At 71.7% G+C, this 17,023-nt stretch overlaps 1 protein-coding gene across 1 annotated transcript; it reads left to right on the top strand.

Annotated features, from left to right (window-relative positions):
- Positions 1–3,069: 3,069 nt before the first annotated feature.
- Positions 3,070–16,985, top strand: NOS3 (nitric oxide synthase 3). Its single transcript, XM_030943301.1, has 26 exons — positions 3,070–3,123; positions 4,385–4,487; positions 4,826–4,974; positions 5,602–5,764; positions 6,173–6,264; positions 6,336–6,477; positions 6,707–6,846; positions 7,272–7,446; positions 8,289–8,390; positions 9,230–9,424; positions 10,297–10,370; positions 10,463–10,607; positions 10,745–10,849; positions 11,135–11,202; positions 11,286–11,402; positions 11,779–11,953; positions 12,073–12,202; positions 12,774–12,852; positions 13,130–13,317; positions 14,090–14,268; positions 14,733–14,943; positions 15,174–15,261; positions 15,507–15,628; positions 16,127–16,275; positions 16,507–16,701; positions 16,799–16,985. Exons 5-26 carry the CDS (start codon positions 6,209–6,211, stop codon positions 16,919–16,921), a joined length of 2,958 nt encoding a protein of 985 aa, XP_030799161.1. The 5' UTR covers positions 3,070–3,123; positions 4,385–4,487; positions 4,826–4,974; positions 5,602–5,764; positions 6,173–6,208; the 3' UTR covers positions 16,922–16,985.
- The last annotated feature ends 38 nt before the right edge of the window (positions 16,986–17,023 follow it).

Genomic DNA, 17,023 nt, shown 5'->3' with positions numbered 1-17,023 from the left:
GCATGGCCCCGGCTGGGTCCTGGGGGGAGCCTCCCCCCCCAGCCCTGCCATCCCGGCCCAGCCTAACCCTCTTCCCAGCTAGTTCCAGCATCAGCCCCAGTACTAGCCCCAGGCCAGCCCTTGCCCTAGGCCCGATCCCAGCCTAGTCCTAATCTCTATCCTCTAATTCTAGTCTCTGTCGTAGTTCTAGTTCCTGTCCCACTCCCAGTCCTGTCCAGTGCCACTCTCAGCCCAGACCTCATCCAGTCCCTGTCCTGTCCAGTTGTGGTCCCAGTCCCAGCCCCAGTCTAGTCCCAGTCCTGGTTAAATCCTAATCCCAGTCCCTTTTGCAGTCCCAGTCCAGTCTGGTCCCAGTACCAGTCTCCATCCAGTCCAAATCTCAGTTCCAGTCCAGTCCAAGCCCTGGTCCCAGTTCCAACTCCAGCCCTGTCCACTTCCAGACCAGTGCAGTCCCTTCACAGTCCAATGCAATCCCAGTTCACTCCCAGTCCGTTTCTGGCCCAGTTCTGGTCCCAGTCGCAATCAGAGATCAGCCCCAGCCCAGTCAGGGTCTCGGCTCTGTCCCAGTCCAGACCAATCCCAGTCCCAGCCGCGGTTCTGGTCCCAGTGCCGATCCCAGTCCCACGTCAGCCTCATCCGGGCCCGGTTCTCTTCCGGCGCTGGAGTCAGTTCCGGTCAGAGCCCGGTCCAGCCCAGGTCCCGGTGCCGGTTCCGCGCCGTTCCAGCCCGGTCCCGGTCTCAGTCCCAGCCCGGCGCTGCCCCGGATGCTCCCGGTCTCTGTCCCAGGTGCTGAAAATGGCTCCGGCCCCGGGGCCGCGACCGCCGGGACCGACCGGGGTGACCGGACCCCAACGGACCAACCGAACCCGAACGGCCCCGAACAGACCGACGGAACCGGCTGGGCTGGCTCTGCCAACCGGACCCGACCGGCTCCGGCCAGTCCCGACCCGACCGGCTGGACCGACCGGCTGCGAGCGGCTCTCAATGGCCACAAACGAGCCCGAGCGGGCACGAGTGGACCCGAATGGACCGACCGGGACCGACCGGACCCGAATGGACCGACCGGACACAAATGGAACGACTGGACTGACCAGACCGACGGGACACAAATGGGTCCACTGGACTGACCAGACCGACCAAGTCCGACCAAATGTGACCGGACTGAGCAGATCAAGCGGGGCTCAGCCGAGCCGGGCGAGGGGCTGTGGGATATGGGGGGTCTGTGGGGTACAGGGGTCTGTGGGGTACAGGAGGTCTGTGGGGTACGGGGGTCTGTGGGGTACGGGGGGATGTGGGGTGCGGGGGGCTGTGGGGTACGGGGGTCTGTGGGGTGCGGGGGTCTGTGGGGTACGGGGGGATGTGGGGTGCGGGGGTCTGTGGGGTACAGGGGGTCTGTGGGGTACGGGGGGCTGTGGGGTGCGGGGGTCTGTGGGGTACGGGGGATGTGGGGGGTGCGGGGGGCTGTGGGGTACGGGGGGATGTGGGGTACGGGGGGATGTGGGGTACGGGGGGCTGTGGGGTACGGGGGGATGTGGGGCTGGACGAGGCCGCCGCACGGGGGACGCTGTGGATTTGGCGGGGCTGTGGGGCGGGGGAGCTGGGCCGGGTCAAGGCCTGACCCCATCCCCCCGCCCGCCCGTGACCCAGTCCTACCCCCGGGCAGGGCGGACGATCCGGCGGGCGCTCTGCCGTGACCGACAGGCCCGTCCCGCCCCACGGCCCGCGGCGGCGGCGACCCGGGATCCCCCAGACGGGGTGATGGAGCCGCGCCCCGTGTCCCCCCGGGGGTCCCTGCGGCGCCCCCGGCCCGGCCGTGCCCCCGTGCGGTGCCCCGGTGCCGCCCCGCGCCCCCCGGTGCCCCGCCCCGCTCTCCCCCCGCAGGAAGGAACCGCCGCGCCGGCACCGGGCGCGGTTTCCCGTCGCTGCGTGAGCCGCGGGCTGCGCCCCTCCTCGACCTCCGGGGGGAGTCACCCGCCGGGACCCGGGGCACCCCGCACCCCCGCACCCCAACAGCACCCCCGTCCCGGACCCCACCCCGCGACCTCCGCGACCCCCACGACCCCCGCCCCACTCCGGGGTCGCCGTGGGACCCTCCCCGCCGGCAGCTGGGGTGAGCCCCCCCCACCCGCGCGGCTTCCCAGGGCCCCCCGGGGGGGTCGCGGGGTTCAGCCCCCCCGGCCGGTTCCCCCGGGGGTGCTGACCCGGGGGTCCCCGGCAGCGCCCGGCGCGTCAATGGCCGGAACTGGGTGGAAGCAGCGGGAAGTGGGGGGGTCCCGCAGGACATCCGCCCCACGGCCGGGGGCTGGGGGCGGCCCGAGACCCCCCCGGGGCACCCAATCGCCCGGGGAAAAGGTGTGGGGGATACGGTGTCCTGTGCCCAGGGTGGGGGTCCCTGCCACCACTGCGGCCCCCCAGGTGCTGTGTGTCCCCCATGAGGGTTGTGGCCTCCCTCTGGGTGCCATCGCTGTGTCCCCAGGGTGCCATGTCCACCCCAGAGCCATGTGTATGTTCCCCCGGCGCCACGTGTGTCCCCCCAGTTCCATGTTCCCGTGGGTGCCATGTCCTCTTCAGCGCTGTGTCCCCCTCAGGTGCCATGTGTCCCCCCTCTGGGTGCTGTGCGTGCCCCCCAGGGCCATATATCCCCCCAGGGCCATATATCCCCCCCAGGGCTGTGTCCCACCGGGTGCCATGTGTGCTCCCAAGTCCCCCCAAGGCCACGTCCCCCCGTGAGTGCCGTGTCCCCTCTCCGGGTGCCATCGCTCCCTCCCCACGGCCACATGCCAGGGGCCGCGGGGCAGATCGGGTTCCCTCCCCGCGGCGGGGTCCCCGGTGTGTCCCACGCCACGTGGCGGTGGCGGTGGAGGTGGAGGTGACGGTGGAGGTGGCGGTGCCCATTGTGTGCGGGGCGGGGGCGTCGCGGTCTCGTCACCACTTCCCCGGGCAGTAGGAAGCGGGAAGCGGCCGCTCCCGGCTCAGAGGGGCCGCGATGGGGAACCTGCCGGGGGTCCTGCCCGGAGCCCCTCGCGCCTGCCCCGGCCTCGGCCTCTGCTCGCGCCCGCGCGGCCCCGCGCCCGAGGACCCCCCTGTCACCGCCGCCCCCGCCGCTGTCACCGAGCCCCCCAGGTAGGAGCCCAGGCGGGACGGGGGAGAACGGGCTGGGAAGGACGGACGGGGCACCGGGGCACCGGCACTCACCTGCCGCAGCTCCGAGCCTCGTCGGGGACCCCCTCCTCGCTCGCGGGGACGTTCGCACATGGCCCGAGTCCACCGGAGACGTGTCCCGGCCGTGGGGCTGTCCCGGCCGTGCGGGTGTCCCGGCCGTGGGGTTGTCCCGGCCGTGCGGGTGTCCCGGCCGTGGGGCTGTCCCGGCTGTGGGGCTGTCCCGGCCGTGCGGGTGTCCCGGCCGTGGGGCTGTCCCGGCCGTGGGGCTGTCCCCGCTGTAGGGGTGTCCCCGCTGTAGGGGTGTCCCCGCTGTGGGGGTGTCCCGGCCGCGGGGGTGTCGCCGATGGGGGGGCTGGCGCGGGGCACTGGGGCAGAACACGGAGCCCGCCGGCAGCAGAGCGCTGTGCCCGCTGCCCGTGGCGTCGTGACAGTGTCTGCTGTCCCACGGCACGGCCCGGGGACCCACGGGGGTGCGCTGGGGCGAGCGGCGCCTGGAGGCACATGGGGGATATATGGGGAGGGGTCTGTGGGGTCCGGTGGGGATGGAGGCGCGGGGACCCCACAGCTCGGAGGGGCTCGGAAGGGACAGGAGTGGGACGGGGGCGTGTCGTGTCCTCCCCCCCGCGGTGGCCCGGAGCCCGCTCTGACTCATGGCCATTGTTCACACTCACACGAGGGCCAGGAACGCCCCGCGCCCCCTCCTCTGACCCCTCAACTCCTGACCCCTCCGACTCAGTCCCCCATATCCTGATCTCCCATTCCCTGACTTCCCAGCTCAGCCCTCCATCCCCTGATCCCCCATCCCCCCGCACCCTCGCCTCCCCCTCCATCCCCTGATCCCCCGTCCCCCGATCCCCGCATCCCCTGATCCCCCCGGCTCAGCCCCCCAGCTTCTGCCCCCCGCTCCGAGGCCCCCCCATCCTCTGAGCCTCCCCATCCCCTGCCCTCCTTTCCCTGCCGCTCCCCATCCCCAGGGGGTGCATTGGCACCCCCAGGAGCCCCAGGTGTTGGGGGAGCCCCCGGACCTGCCCCTCTGTCCCCGCCACAGCCCAGCCGCTGCTCCCCTCCCCCGGAGCCCTCCTGTCCCACCCCGGGGTCCCGGTGCCCGAGCCGCGGGAGCAAGGGCGGAGGGGACACGCGTTCCTCCCCACGTCCCCCGGGACCCCCGGCTGGGCCCCCCGTGCCCGGGCAGGTCTCAGGGGTGCCCCGTGTCACCCCCCAGCCCCGTGCCCTCTTCCCCGGCCGAGCCGCCCCGCTTCGCCCGCCTGAAGAACTGGGAGACCGGGAGCATCAGCTACGACACGCTGTGCGCCACGGCCGGGCAGGTCCGGGGCGAGGCAGCGGCTGGGGGGCACGAGAGAGGGGGCACGGGAGTGGGGGCACGGGAGTGGGGCACGGGCATGGGGACACGGGCATAGGGCCACGGCAGTGGGGTGTGCGGCTGAAGGGGGAAAGGCGGGAGGAGGGCAGGGACAGCGGCAGGCGGATGGCGGGGCAGGTTGGAGTTGCGGGCTGGGGGGCTGCAGGGCAGGAGGCAGATGGGGGGCAGTCAGGGGGCAGGGCTGGGGTGCAGGTCTGTGGGGTGACAGACGGGGCGCGGCAGGGTGCGGGAGGGGATACAGGGACGGGAGGTCTGTCCCGGGGTCACCCGGTGCCCCCCCAGGAGCTGCCCTGCTCGGGGCTGCGCTGCCTGGGCTCGCTGGTGCTGCCGCGGCCGCTGCCCGCCCCCACCCCCGAGGGGACGCGACCGCCCCAGGAGCTGCTGGAGCTGGCCCGGGACTTCATCACCCAGTACTACGTGTCCCTGCGGCGGTGAGCGCGGACGGGACCCCGCAGCGGGCACGGGCACCGCCTCAGCGGGCACGGGCACCCGCAGCCCAGCCCCAGCCCTGCCCCAGGCACCCCAAGGCCCCATCTCCACCCCAGAGCACCCCACAGCTTGGACCTGCCCTGAGCCAAGGCACCCCACAGCCCCAGGGCACCCCACAGCCCCAGCCCTGCCCAAAACACCTCCACATCCCTGTCCCTGTCCTGGGACACCCCCAAACCCACCCCACAGCCCCAGGGCACCCCACAGCCCCAGCCCTGCCCAAAACACCTCCACATCCCTGTCCCTGTCCTGGGACACCCCCAAACCCACCCCTGCTGCAGAGCACCCCCAGCCCCGTCCCTGCCCAGAGCACTCCACACCCCCATCTGCAGGCCAGAGTACCCCCCCCATAGCTCCTGACGTGCCCTGGGGTGCCCCATGTCCCCACCTCTCCCCCAAATACCCCCAGATCCCCCATCCCTGCCCTGGAACATCCCATATCCTAGTCCCTGCCCCAGAGCACCCCACACCCCTGTGGCTGCTTGGCCCCCCTACCCCCGAGGGTGCCCGTGTCTGGGGGTGCTGGGGGGCGCTCCCGGAGTCTGTGGGTGCTGAGGGTGTCCCCGCAGGGAGAACTCCCCGGCACACACGCAGCGGCTGCGGGAGGTGGCCGCGGACATCGCGGCCTCGGGCTCGTACCGGCTGCGGGAGCCCGAGCTGACGTTCGGCGCCAAGCAGGCCTGGCGGAACGCGGCGCGCTGCGTCGGCCGCATCCAGTGGAACAAGCTGCAGGTGCGGGACCCTCACCCACCGCAGCCACGGGGACACGGCACACCTCCACCTCGCGGGGACACCAGAGCAGAGGCAGCCCCACTCACCCCACCCCATCTCACGGGTACCCACAGGCACCAACGCCCCCATGGTCACCCCCACACCGCGGGGACCCCCATCCCATGTCCCGTGTCCTGGGGTGACCCCCACCCCACCCCACAGAGACCCTGCCCCGCACCTGTAGCAGAGAACCCTGACTCACGGAGCCCCATCCTATGGGACCCCGGTTTCACAGGGAGCTCCCGTCCCAAGAAAGACCCCACGGCACCCCCGCCCCATGGGGATCCCCTCCCAAAGGACGGGAACCCCCGCGGGGGCTCCCCCGTGCCAGCTGCCCGCAGGGTCCCCCGCACCCCCTGTCCCCCGCAGGTGTTCGATGCCCGGGACTGCGCGGGGCTGGCGGAGATGTTCAGCCTCCTCTGCTCCCACATCCAGTTCGCCACCAACCGCGGCAACATCCGGTGAGGATCCCCCGGCGCCCCCCGGCCCCCGCGGCCGCAGGGTGTCCCTGACGGCCCCCCCGGCCCCCCAGGTCCGCCATCACCATCTTCCCCCCGCGGGCTCCGGGCCGCGGCGATTTCCGCATCTGGAACCCGCAGCTGATCCGCTACGCGGGCTATCGGCAGCCCGACGGCTCCGTGCGGGGCGACCCTGCCAACGTGGACATCACCGAGGTGGGGGGACCCCTGCGCCCCCAGGACCCCTCACCGCCTCCCCACCCCTCCTCCTTCCCCCTCCATCCCCATCCCCTACATGCCGCCCTCCATTCCCGCTTTGTCTCTCTCCCTTTTCCCCCCTCATACTGCTCCATCCCCCTCCATCCCCCCCATCCCTTCATCTCCCCCCAATCCCCGCGCCCCCCAAACACCTCCTGGAGCCTCTCCCTGACGCTGTCCCCCCCAGCTCTGCATCCAACACGGCTGGAGCCCCGGCGGGGGCCGCTTCGACGTGCTGCCGCTGCTGCTGCAGGGCCCCGACGAGTCCCCCGAGCTGTTCCCGCTGCCCCCGGAGCTGGTGCTCGAGGTGCCGCTGCACCACCCCACGTGAGTGCGGCTGTGAGCCCCGCAACCTCCCGGGCCAAGGGACTGGCCCGGTGACCCGGGCTGGAGTCCCAGGGGGAGGCTTTGGAGAGGGGAAGGAGTGGGGAATGAGGGTGGGGACAGGGAGGGCTGTGGGGTCTGGAGAGGGGATGGAGTGGGGATGAGGTTGGGGACAGGGAGCAGCCGCGGGTCCGATCCCATCCCTGACGGGCGCTGGAACGCCGGCGCCCTCTCGGGCTGGGGTACCGGGTTGTTGACCCCTCCTGGGCTGGATCCCGGAGTACTGGGGTGCTGGTCCCCCCTGACGGAGCACGGGCGTGCTGACCCTCCCCGGGTGGGATGCGGGGGGATGCAGGCCGGGTGCCCGCTCTGGGGGCTCTGGGGCCGCTGTGGGTGTGCGGGAGCGGCCACAGCCCCCGTGCCCCCAGGCTGGAGTGGTTCTCGGAGCTGGGGCTGCGCTGGCACGCCCTGCCGGCCGTGGCCAACCTGCTGCTGGAGATCGGGGGGCTCGAGTTCCCCGCGGCGCCCTTCAACGGCTGGTACATGGGCACCGAGATCGGCTCCCGCAACCTCTGCGACCGCCACCGCTACGACGTGCTGCCCGTGAGCACAGGCACCGCGGGACAGCGCTGGGACCCCGGGGCTGCACTGGCCCCGCTCACAGACACAGACCCCCTGCACTGGACGCACATCCACACCTGCACTGACCACTGCACAGTCCACAGAACCCCCGGGGCTGCACTGGGACCACACTGGGACCCAGGGGCTGCACAGGGATCCCACAGAGACCCCCGGGGCTGCACTGGGACCCCGGGGCTGCACTGGGACCCAGGGGCTGCACAGGGATCCCACAGAGACCCCCGGGGCTGCACTGGGACCCCGGGGCTGCACTGGGACCCCGGGGCTGCACAGGGATCCCACAGAGACCCCCGGGACTGCACTGGGACCCCGGGACTGCACTGGGACCCAGGGGCTGCACAGGGATCCCACAGAGACCCCCGGGGCTGCACTGGGACCTCATTGGGACCCCCGGGGCTGCACTGGGACCACACTGGGACCCCGGGGCTGCACTGGGACCCCACAGGGACAACCCTGGAGCCCACAGGCACAGCCCTGAGACTCCACTGGGGTCCCCCCAGGACCCCTCCTGGGAGCCCCCGTTAGTCCCCAAGATTTCCCTTGGGATCCACACTGAGCCCCCCGGAACCCCCCAGAGACCCCCACCGGGACCACTCTGGGACCCCCTTCAGGCCCATCCAGAGACCCCCATCAGAACCCCCCGGAACCCCCACCAGGACAATGCTTGGATCACTGCTGGGACCTCCCCCAGGATCCCCCCTGGAACCCTCTGGTACCCCGAGCGGGACACCACTAGGACCCCATTCCGGACCCCTCGGGGACCCCTGGCTGGCCCCTGGCCAACCCTGCCCTGCTGACCCCCGCAGGAGGTGGCCCAGCGCATGGGGCTGGACACGGGAACCAGCTCATCCCTCTGGAAGGACCGGGCAGCTGTAGAAGTGAACGTGGCCGTGCTGCACAGCTTCCAGGTGGGACCCCGTGGGACCCGCAGCAACGGGACCCCCCGTGCGGCTGGGATCCCGTGTGCCGGGACCCCCCGTGCTGGGACTGCCCGTGCCAGGACCCCCGTTCTGGGACCCCCACACTGCTGGGACCCCCACACTGCCGGGACCCCCGCTCTGCTGGGACCCCCGCTTTGCTGGGACCCCCACACTGCTGGGACCCCCACACTGCTGGGACCCCCGCTCTGCTGGGACCCCCTTGCTGGGACCCTGCGCCCCCGTGGAACCCCGCACTGCTGGGATCCCCCTTGCTGGGACCCCCACACTGCTGGGACCCCCGCTCTGCTGGGACCCCCGTTCTGGGACCCCCACACTGCTGGGACCCCCGCTCTGCTGGGACCCCCACACTGCTGGGACCCCCACACTGCTGGGACCCCCGCTGCTGGGACCCCCGTTCTGGGACCCCCACACTGCTGGGACCCCCGCTCTGCTGGGACCCCCGTTCTCGGAACCCCGCACTGCTGGGATCCCCCTTGCTGGGACCCCGCCCCCCGCACCGACCTGCTGGACCCCATTCTGGACCCGCTCTGCTGGGACCCCCGTTCTGGGAACCCGCACTGCTGAGACCCCCCGTGCCGGGACCCCCAGACTGCTGGGACCCCCACACTGCCGGGACCCCCACACTGCCGGGACCCCCACACTGCTGGGACCCCCACACTGCCGGGACCCCCACACTCCTGGAAGTCCCCTTGCTGGGACCCCCCGTGCCGGGACACTCTCAGTGCTGGAGCCCCCCGTGCCGGGCCACGGGAACCCCCCACCCCTGTGCCCCCCATGCCCGTCTCCAGCGCCCCCTGTCCCCGCAGGTGGCCCAGGTGACCATCGTGGACCACCACGCGGCCACCGAGTCCTTCATGAAGCACCTGGCGGCCGAGGGGCGGGCGCGGGGCGGCTGTCCCGCGGACTGGGCCTGGATCGTGCCGCCCCTCTCGGGCAGCCTCACCCCCGTCTTCCACCAGGAGATGGTCAACTACCAGCTGAGCCCCGCCTTCCGCTACCAGGTGGGACCCCTGCCCCACAGATCCTGCCCCACAGCTCCTGCCCCACAGCTTCTGCCCCACAGATCTGCCCCACAGCTCCTGCCCCACAGATCTGCCCCACAGGTCTGCCCCACAGGTCTGCCCCACAGATCTGCCCCACAGCTCCTGCTCCACAGCTCCTGCCCCACAGATCTGCCCCACAGATCCTGCCCCACAGATCCTGCCCCACAGCTTCTGCCCCACAGATCTGTCCCAGAGATCCTGCCCCACAGATCCTGCCCCACAGATCTGCCCCACAGCCCGCTCCTGCTGCCGGCTGGGGGGTTGGACCCACAGGTTCTCGCTGCCCCCCCAGCCCCCGTGCCCCCTGCCAGGGCTGGAGGTGCAGCCCCAGGGCACTGAGCCCCCCGGTCGGCTGGCACGGAGCCCCTGGAGCCCCCAGGACCTTCAGGGGCTGCCCTGGGCACCGCTGATCCCTGCGGGACCCCCAGCCCTCTGCCCCACCCCGCAGCGGCCCCCGGGGCAGCCCCAGCAGCCCCTGAGCGCCCCTGGGACAGGCCAGCCCCAGCTGGGGCTCTGCCGCAGCCCCTTGGGAGCCTTCCAGCCCCCAGGAGCCCTCAGTGCCCCAGCGCTCCCCATGAGCCCCAGTTCACATTCTGGGACTGCCCCATAGACCCCCGACCCTCTTCCCCACAGCCAAGCCCCCACTCCCCAATCCCACAGACCCCCGACCCCCCTTCCCCACAGCCAAACCCCCACTCCCCAATCCCACAGACCCCCGACCCCCTTCCCCACAGCCAAGCCCCCACTCCCCAATCCCACAGACCCCCATCCCTCCCCTGACAATGCCCCCCCGGCCCCCCTGCCCCACAACCGCCCCGTGCCGCCCCCAGCCCGACGCCTGGAAGGTTTACGTGTCCAAGGGCACCACTGTCACCCGGAGGAAGACCTTCAAGGAGGTGGCCAAGTAGGTGCACCCCAGGACCCCGGGGGTCCCGTGGGAGTTCTGGGATCCCGGGGATCCCGTGCTGACCCCACGGTGCCCCGGGGACCCCGCAGCGCCGTGAAGATCTCGGCCAAGCTGATGGGCCAGGTGATGGCGCGGCGGGTCAAGGCCACCATCCTGTACGGCACCGAGACCGGCAAGTCCCGGACCTACGCCTGGAACCTGTGCCAGCTCTTCCGCCGCGCCTTCGACCCCAAGGTCTGCGACACGGGGGACAGAGGGGCAGGGCTGGGGCAGCTGCCCTCGCCCACCGCCCCCCAAGTGCCCCGCGGTGGGGTTGGGGTGAGGGGAGGGGCAGCGCTGTGGGGGGATCCTGACCCTGCCATGCCATGAAGGTGCTGTGCATGGATGAGTATGACGTGGTGGCCCTGGAGCATGAGAGCCTGGTCTTGGTGGTCACCAGCACGTTTGGGAACGGGGACCCTCCAGAGTGTGCTGAGGTAGGGATGGGATGGGATAATGGGATGGGATAATGGGATGGGATAATGGGATGGGATGGGATGGGATGGGATGGGATAATGGGATGGGATAATGGGATGGGATAATGGGATGGGATGGGATGGGATAATGGGATGGGATGGGATAATGGGATGGGATGGGATGGGATGGGATGGGATGGGATGGGATGGGATGGGATTGAGGTTGGAGATGAGATGGGGCTGGGGATGGAGATGGGATGAGGATGGGATGGGATGGGACGTGGGGGTGACATCCTGCCCCCACAGAGCTTCTCCAAGGCGCTGATGGAGATGACATCGCCCTACACTGGCACCTCCCAGGCGGAGCCGCCCATGTGAGCACCTGGGGGTCCCGGGGGTCCCTGCTGGGCCCGGGGCAGGACCCCCCCGACCCCCCTGACCGTCCTCACACCCCCAGGAGCTACAAGCTGCGCTTCAACAGCGTCTCCCAGTCCGACCAGCTCGTGTCCTCCTGGAAGAAGAAGCGGCGGCAGCTGAGCAACACAGACAGTGCAGGAACCTTGGGAGCCCTGCGGTACCGAGGGCACGGGATGGGCACGGGGTGGGCACGGGAAAAGGGACTGAGACGGGTTCCTTGCCTGGGCACGCTGCCCTGCTGGGGCTGGGGTGCCCCGTACAGGAGCTCACACCGGCACCATCAGCTCCAACCCGTCTGCCCTGCGGGTGTGGGCGGGGGCAGGAGCTGCCGCGAGGTGCCCCCGTGACCCCCTCATGTAACGGCCTGATAATGGCCAGGCCCCTCTGGCTCTGGGGACCCTGCCCAGGTTGGGGTCCCGGGCACGCCCCCACACCCTGGGGACCCTCACCCTCTGTCCCCCAGGTTGGTGGTGCCCAGGTTGGGGTCCCGGCACACCCCCACACCCTGGGGACCCTCACCCCCTGTCCCCCAGGTTCGCGGTGTTCGGCCTGGGCTCCCGGGCGTACCCGCACTTCTGCGCGTTCGGGCGGGCCGTGGACACGCGGCTGGAGGAGCTGGGCGGGGAGCGGCTGCTGCCCCTGGGCGAGGGCGACGAGCTGTGCGCCCAGGAGGAGTCGTTCCGCACCTGGGCCCGCCAGGTGTTCCAGGTACGGGGCTGGGGGGGCTGGGGGCCGCTCTGCACCTGGGCACGCCCGCTCCTCCGGGTACCAGGGGTGGGGGCACCCAGAGCCCCCCGCCTGGCACCCAGCGCCCCCCGTGCCCCCAGGCTGCCTGCGAGACCTTCTGCGTGGGGGACGGGGCGGGGGGCGCCGAGGAGCTGTTCGCCCCCCGCCAGGGCTGGAAGCGCCAGAGGCACCGGCTGGTGCCGCAGCCCCAGGCCACCGAGACTCTGGCCGGTACCGCCTCCCCCGGGGCCCCCCGGCTCCCCGTGTCACCCCCTCCTCTCACCGACCCCTGCCCTATAGCACCCCGAGCACCCTGGGGGAACCCCCCACCCCACAGCTCTGTGGGGTCAGCTGCCCCCTACCCTCCTGTCCCCCCCAAACCCCTCTTGACCTCATCCCCCGTGTCCCTCAAACCCCTGTCCCCTCATGACCTCCCCAAAACCCTTTGGTTCCCCCAGCTCCCCCCCTCACGCCCATCCCCGTGTCCCCCAAACCCTCCCTGCCCCCTGACCCTCCTGTCCCCCCAAACCCCTGTTCGACCTCATCCCCCCCGTGTCCCCCCAAACCCCTGTTCGACCTCATCCCCCCCGTGTCCCCCCAAACCCCTGCTCGACCCCATCCCCCCCGTGTCCCCCCAAACCCCTGCTCCTCCCCAGCCCCTCCATATTCCCTCATCACCCTCCAGTCCCTCCAGCCCTGCTGTGTCCCCCAGCCCTACATGTCCCCCTGTGTCCCAAACCTCCCCACGCCCTCCTGTGGGTCCCCAGCCCCCGGCCCCCCCGTGACCCCCCGCGCCCCCCAGGGCTGTCCCAGCTGCACAAGCGCCAGGTGTTCCCCTGCTCGGTGCTGTCCGTGGAGAACCTGCAGAGCGAGGAGTCCAGGTGAGCTCCCCCCGCACAGGGACCCCCACCTCGACCCCCGGCATCTCCGTCCCCCTCCGCTCTCCCGGCATCCCGGGGTCCCCACATCCGCAGGGCGCCCCCACTGCCGGGACCCCCGGGGCCGCTTTCCCCCGTGCCCCCCCGACCCCTGCCTCACCCCGCTGTGCCCCTGGCACCCCCGTGCCCCCGTGCCCCCTGACCCCTCCTGCACCCCACTGTGCCCCTGGCACCCCCCGTGCCCCCCGTGCCCCCCGTGCCCCCTGACCCCCGGCCGCAGCCGGCAGACGCTGCTGGTGCGGGTGGGCTGCACGGAGCCGGGGGGGCTGCCCCACCTGCCCGGGGACCACCTGGGCGTGTTCCCCGCCAACCGCGAGGAGCTGGTGCGGGCCGTGCTGGACAGAGTGGAGGACCCGCCGGGCCCCGAGCAGCCCCTGGGCCTGGAGAGCCGCGACGGGGACCCCGCCGGTACGGGGGGATTGGGGAACCCCTCAGGTACCGGGGCACGGGGGGATTGAGGGGAGCCCTCAGGTACGGGGGGCACGGGGGGACTGGGAGGATCCCAGTCACAGAGGGGTGGTGGAGACTCCACCGCTGCCGGAGCAGACAGGAGGGGACAGGAGGGGACAGGAGGAGACAGGAGGGGGACAGGAGGGGGACAGGAGGGGACAGGAGGGGACAGGAGGAGACAGGAGGGGACAGGACGGGGACAGGAGGGGACAGGAGGCGACAGGAGGGGACAGAAGGGGGACAGGATGGGGACAGGAGGGCGGGGGGACAGGAGGGGACAGGAGGGCACAGAAGGGGGACAGGATGGGGACAGGAGGGGACGGGAGGGGGACAGGAGAGGACAGGAGGGGACAGAAGGGGACAGGAGGGACGGGAGGGACAGGAGGGGACAGGAGGGGACAGGAAGGGGGACAAGATGGGGACAGGAGGGGACGGGAGGGGGACAGGAGGGTACAGGAGGGGACAGGAGGGGACAGGAGGGGGTCCTGGCGCCACGGACCGCGGGAAGATGGGGAAGGGCTGAGGCTTGGGAAGAGGAAGGGGAAAGGGAAGAAGTTGGGGCAGGGGAGGAGAGAGGAAGGGGCTGGGGAAAGGAATGGAAAGGGAGTGAGGAAGAGGAAGACAAAGGGGTTGGGACTTGGCGGGGGGAGGGAGGAGAGGAAGACGGAAAAGAGGAAGGGCCCTGGGCAGGATATGGGACAGAACTGAGCCACAGTCCCCCCGTCCGCAGGCGGGTCCAGCCCCGGGCCCCGCTGGGTGCTGCAGCCCCGGCTGCCCCCCTGCACGCTGGCCCAGGCTCTCACCTTCTACCTGGACGTGGCGGCGCCCCCGACGCCGCAGTTCCTGCAGCTCCTGGGCTCGCTGGCGCGGGACCCCGCGGAGCGGGAGCGGCTCCAGCGCCTGGCGCAGGTCAGGGGGCCGGGGGGACACCACCCGGAGAGGGGCTGGGGGGGCTGGGGGATACTGGGGAGACTCCCCCCTCTCCGGCTGCGATACTGGGCTGCTGGGATGGCAGTTACCTCGCAGTCGGGATCCCGGGGTGCTGATCCCCTCCCTGACACCGGGGTGCTGAATCCCGTCCCTGACACCGGGGTGCTGATCCCGTCCCTGACTCCGGGGTGCTGATCCCCTCCCTGACTCCGGGGGTGCTGAATCCCGTCCCTGACTCCGGGGTGCTGATCCCGTCCCTGACTCCGGGGTGCTGATCCCCTCCCTGATACCGGGGTGCTGGTCCCGTCCCGGATCCCGGGGTGCTGATCCGCTGTCTCACTGGATCCCGGGGTGCTGCCCCGCTCCCCGGGCCGGTGCCCGGCGCTGGGGGTGCCCGGTGCCCGGCGCTGGGGGTGCCCGCTGTGCCAGCCTGGTGCCCGCAGGACGCGCGGCTGTACGAGGAGTGGAAGTGGTTCCGGTGCCCGACGCTGCCCGAGGTGCTGGCCGAGTTCCCGTCCGTGGCTCTGCCCGCCGCGCTGCTGCTCTCCCAGCTCCCGCTGCTCCAGCCCCGCTACTACTCCATCAGCTCCGCGCCCGGCGCCCACCCGGGCGAGATCCACCTCACCGTGGCCGTGGTCACCTACCACAGCGAGAGTGAGCGGGCCGGGGTGGGCACGGGCGGGGGCACCTCTGGGGCACCTCCGGGGCACTTCAGGGCACTTCCAGGGGCTTCAGGGGCTCCAGGGCACCTCCAGTGTCCCCAGAGGATCTTCAGGTCCCCATCCGGGCACAGAGGGGCCCCCAGCCCTGCGGGGGTCTCTGTGAGGGGCTGCCTTGGGGCCGACCCCCGCCACAGCCCCACCGGCCCCCTCTGGTCCCCACAGACGGGCAGGGTCCGCTCCACTACGGCGTCTGCTCCACGTGGCTGGCGCGGCTGCAGCCGGGGGACACCGTGCCAGCCTTCATCCGGGGGTGAGGGATCGCTGCCCTGCCGCGTGTCCCCGTCCCTGCCCTCCCTGTCCCTGCCCGCCATCCCTGTCCCTGCCATCCCTGTCCCCGTCCCTGCCCTCCCTGTCCCCATCCCTGTCTGTCCCCCTCAACTGCTCCCCTACATGTCCCACCCTACCCCCCCATCCCCAGCCCACCCCCCGCCCCATTTCCCGCCCCCCCAGCCGGGGCTGGCCCCGAGGCCCCCCCGTGACCCCCGAATGCCGCAGGGCCCCCTCGTTCCGGCTGCCGCCCGCCCCCGACACCCCCTGCATCCTCGTGGGCCCCGGCACCGGCGTGGCGCCCTTCCGCAGCTTCTGGCAGCACCGGCTGCAGCTGCTGCGTGCCGGAGGTGGGACAGGGACCGGGGACACCGGGGGGACACAGGGGACACGGGGGACACGGGGGATACAGGGACACGGGGGATGCAGGGGACACAGGGGACACGGCGGACACAGGGGACACGGGGGGACACAGGGGGCACAGGGGGCACAGGGCTGGGGACATGCGGGGCTGGGGACACGGCAGCCTGAGGGCAGGGTACAGGGGACATGGGGGGGCTGGGAGAAGGAGATGGAGAAATAGTGACATGGGGGCGGGGAGGGGGGGACAGGGACAGGGACCTGGGGATGGGAGGGATGCGGGGCTGACAGGGACATGGGGACATGGGCACAGGGTCATGGTGGCGCTGGGATGGAGGACAACAGACGTGGTGACAGTGATGAAGGGATTGGGGACAGGGGGAGGGGATGAAGACTGGGGACACGGGGACACGGGGACGTGGGGACAGGGGCCTGCGGGGCAGGGCTGAGCGGGGCTGTGGCGACACGAGGCCAGTGTCCCCCTGCAGGTGGCCCCCTGGGCCCCATGGTGCTGGTGTTCGGGTGCCGCTCCTCCGCCCTGGACCACATCTACCGCGAGGAGATGGAGGAGGCGCGGCAGCAGGGCGCGCTCAGCCAGGTGCTCACCGCCTTCTCCCGAGAGCCCGGCAGCCCCAAGGTGCGACAGGGACAGCGACAGGGCGGGCCCGAGAGGGACTGAGAGGGGACGGGCTGGGGTGGGCATGGAGCCGGGGACAAGGACAGGGTGGAAACGGAGGGGACAGGGATTGCTGGGGGACACGAAGCCAGAGCTGCAGGTGACACAGACAAGGACAGGGACAGCACACAAAGGGTCAGGGCGGGGATGGCGACCCGGGGACAGGCTGCCACGGTCCCTGTGTGTCCCCAGACGTACGTGCAGGACGTGCTGCGGGCACAGCTGGCAGCCGAGGTGCACCAGGTGCTCTGCCAGCACGGCGGCCACATGTACGTGTGCGGGGATGTCACCATGGCCACCGAGGTGCTGCAGACCGTGCAGCACATCCTGGCCCAGGAGGGCCACATGACGCTGGGCCAGGCGGGGGACGTCATCAGCGAGCTGAGGGTAAGGGCTGGGACCGGGACACCCAGGGGACACCCGGGGACACCCCTGGGACACACGGCGCGGGCGGCCGGCCCCGGGCCTGACGGCTGTCCCGCAGGACAAGAACCGCTACCACGAGGACATCTTCGGGCTGACGTTCCGCACGCAGGAGGTGGCCCTGCGCATCCGCAGCCAGTCCTTCTCCCTGCAGGAGCGGCGCCCGCCGGGGCCCGGCCCCTGAGCGGGGGACACGGGGGACACGGGGGCCTGTGCCCCCACCCGCCACCCCCCAGTAAAGGTTTAGTTTTGATACCCCCGGCCCGACACTTCGGCTCCTGGGGCG

This window comes from Camarhynchus parvulus, chromosome 2 (assembly GCF_901933205.1).
Source record: "Camarhynchus parvulus chromosome 2, STF_HiC, whole genome shotgun sequence".
Classification (NCBI taxonomy): Eukaryota; Metazoa; Chordata; class Aves; order Passeriformes; family Thraupidae; genus Camarhynchus; species Camarhynchus parvulus.
The sequence above is the reverse complement of the archived record's forward strand: the minus strand, read 5'-3'. Positions and strand labels throughout refer to the sequence as shown.

Coding starts and splice junctions, on each gene's coding strand:
- NOS3 (XM_030943301.1), top strand. CDS start 6,209: ATGTTCAGCCTCCTCTGCTCCCACATCCAGTTCGCCACCAACCGCGGC. Junction 6,847..7,271: donor GTGCCGCTGCACCACCCCAC/GTGAGTGCGGCT, acceptor CCGTGCCCCCAG/GCTGGAGTGGTTCTCGGAGC. Junction 10,850..11,134: donor ACCCTCCAGAGTGTGCTGAG/GTAGGGATGGGA, acceptor CTGCCCCCACAG/AGCTTCTCCAAGGCGCTGAT.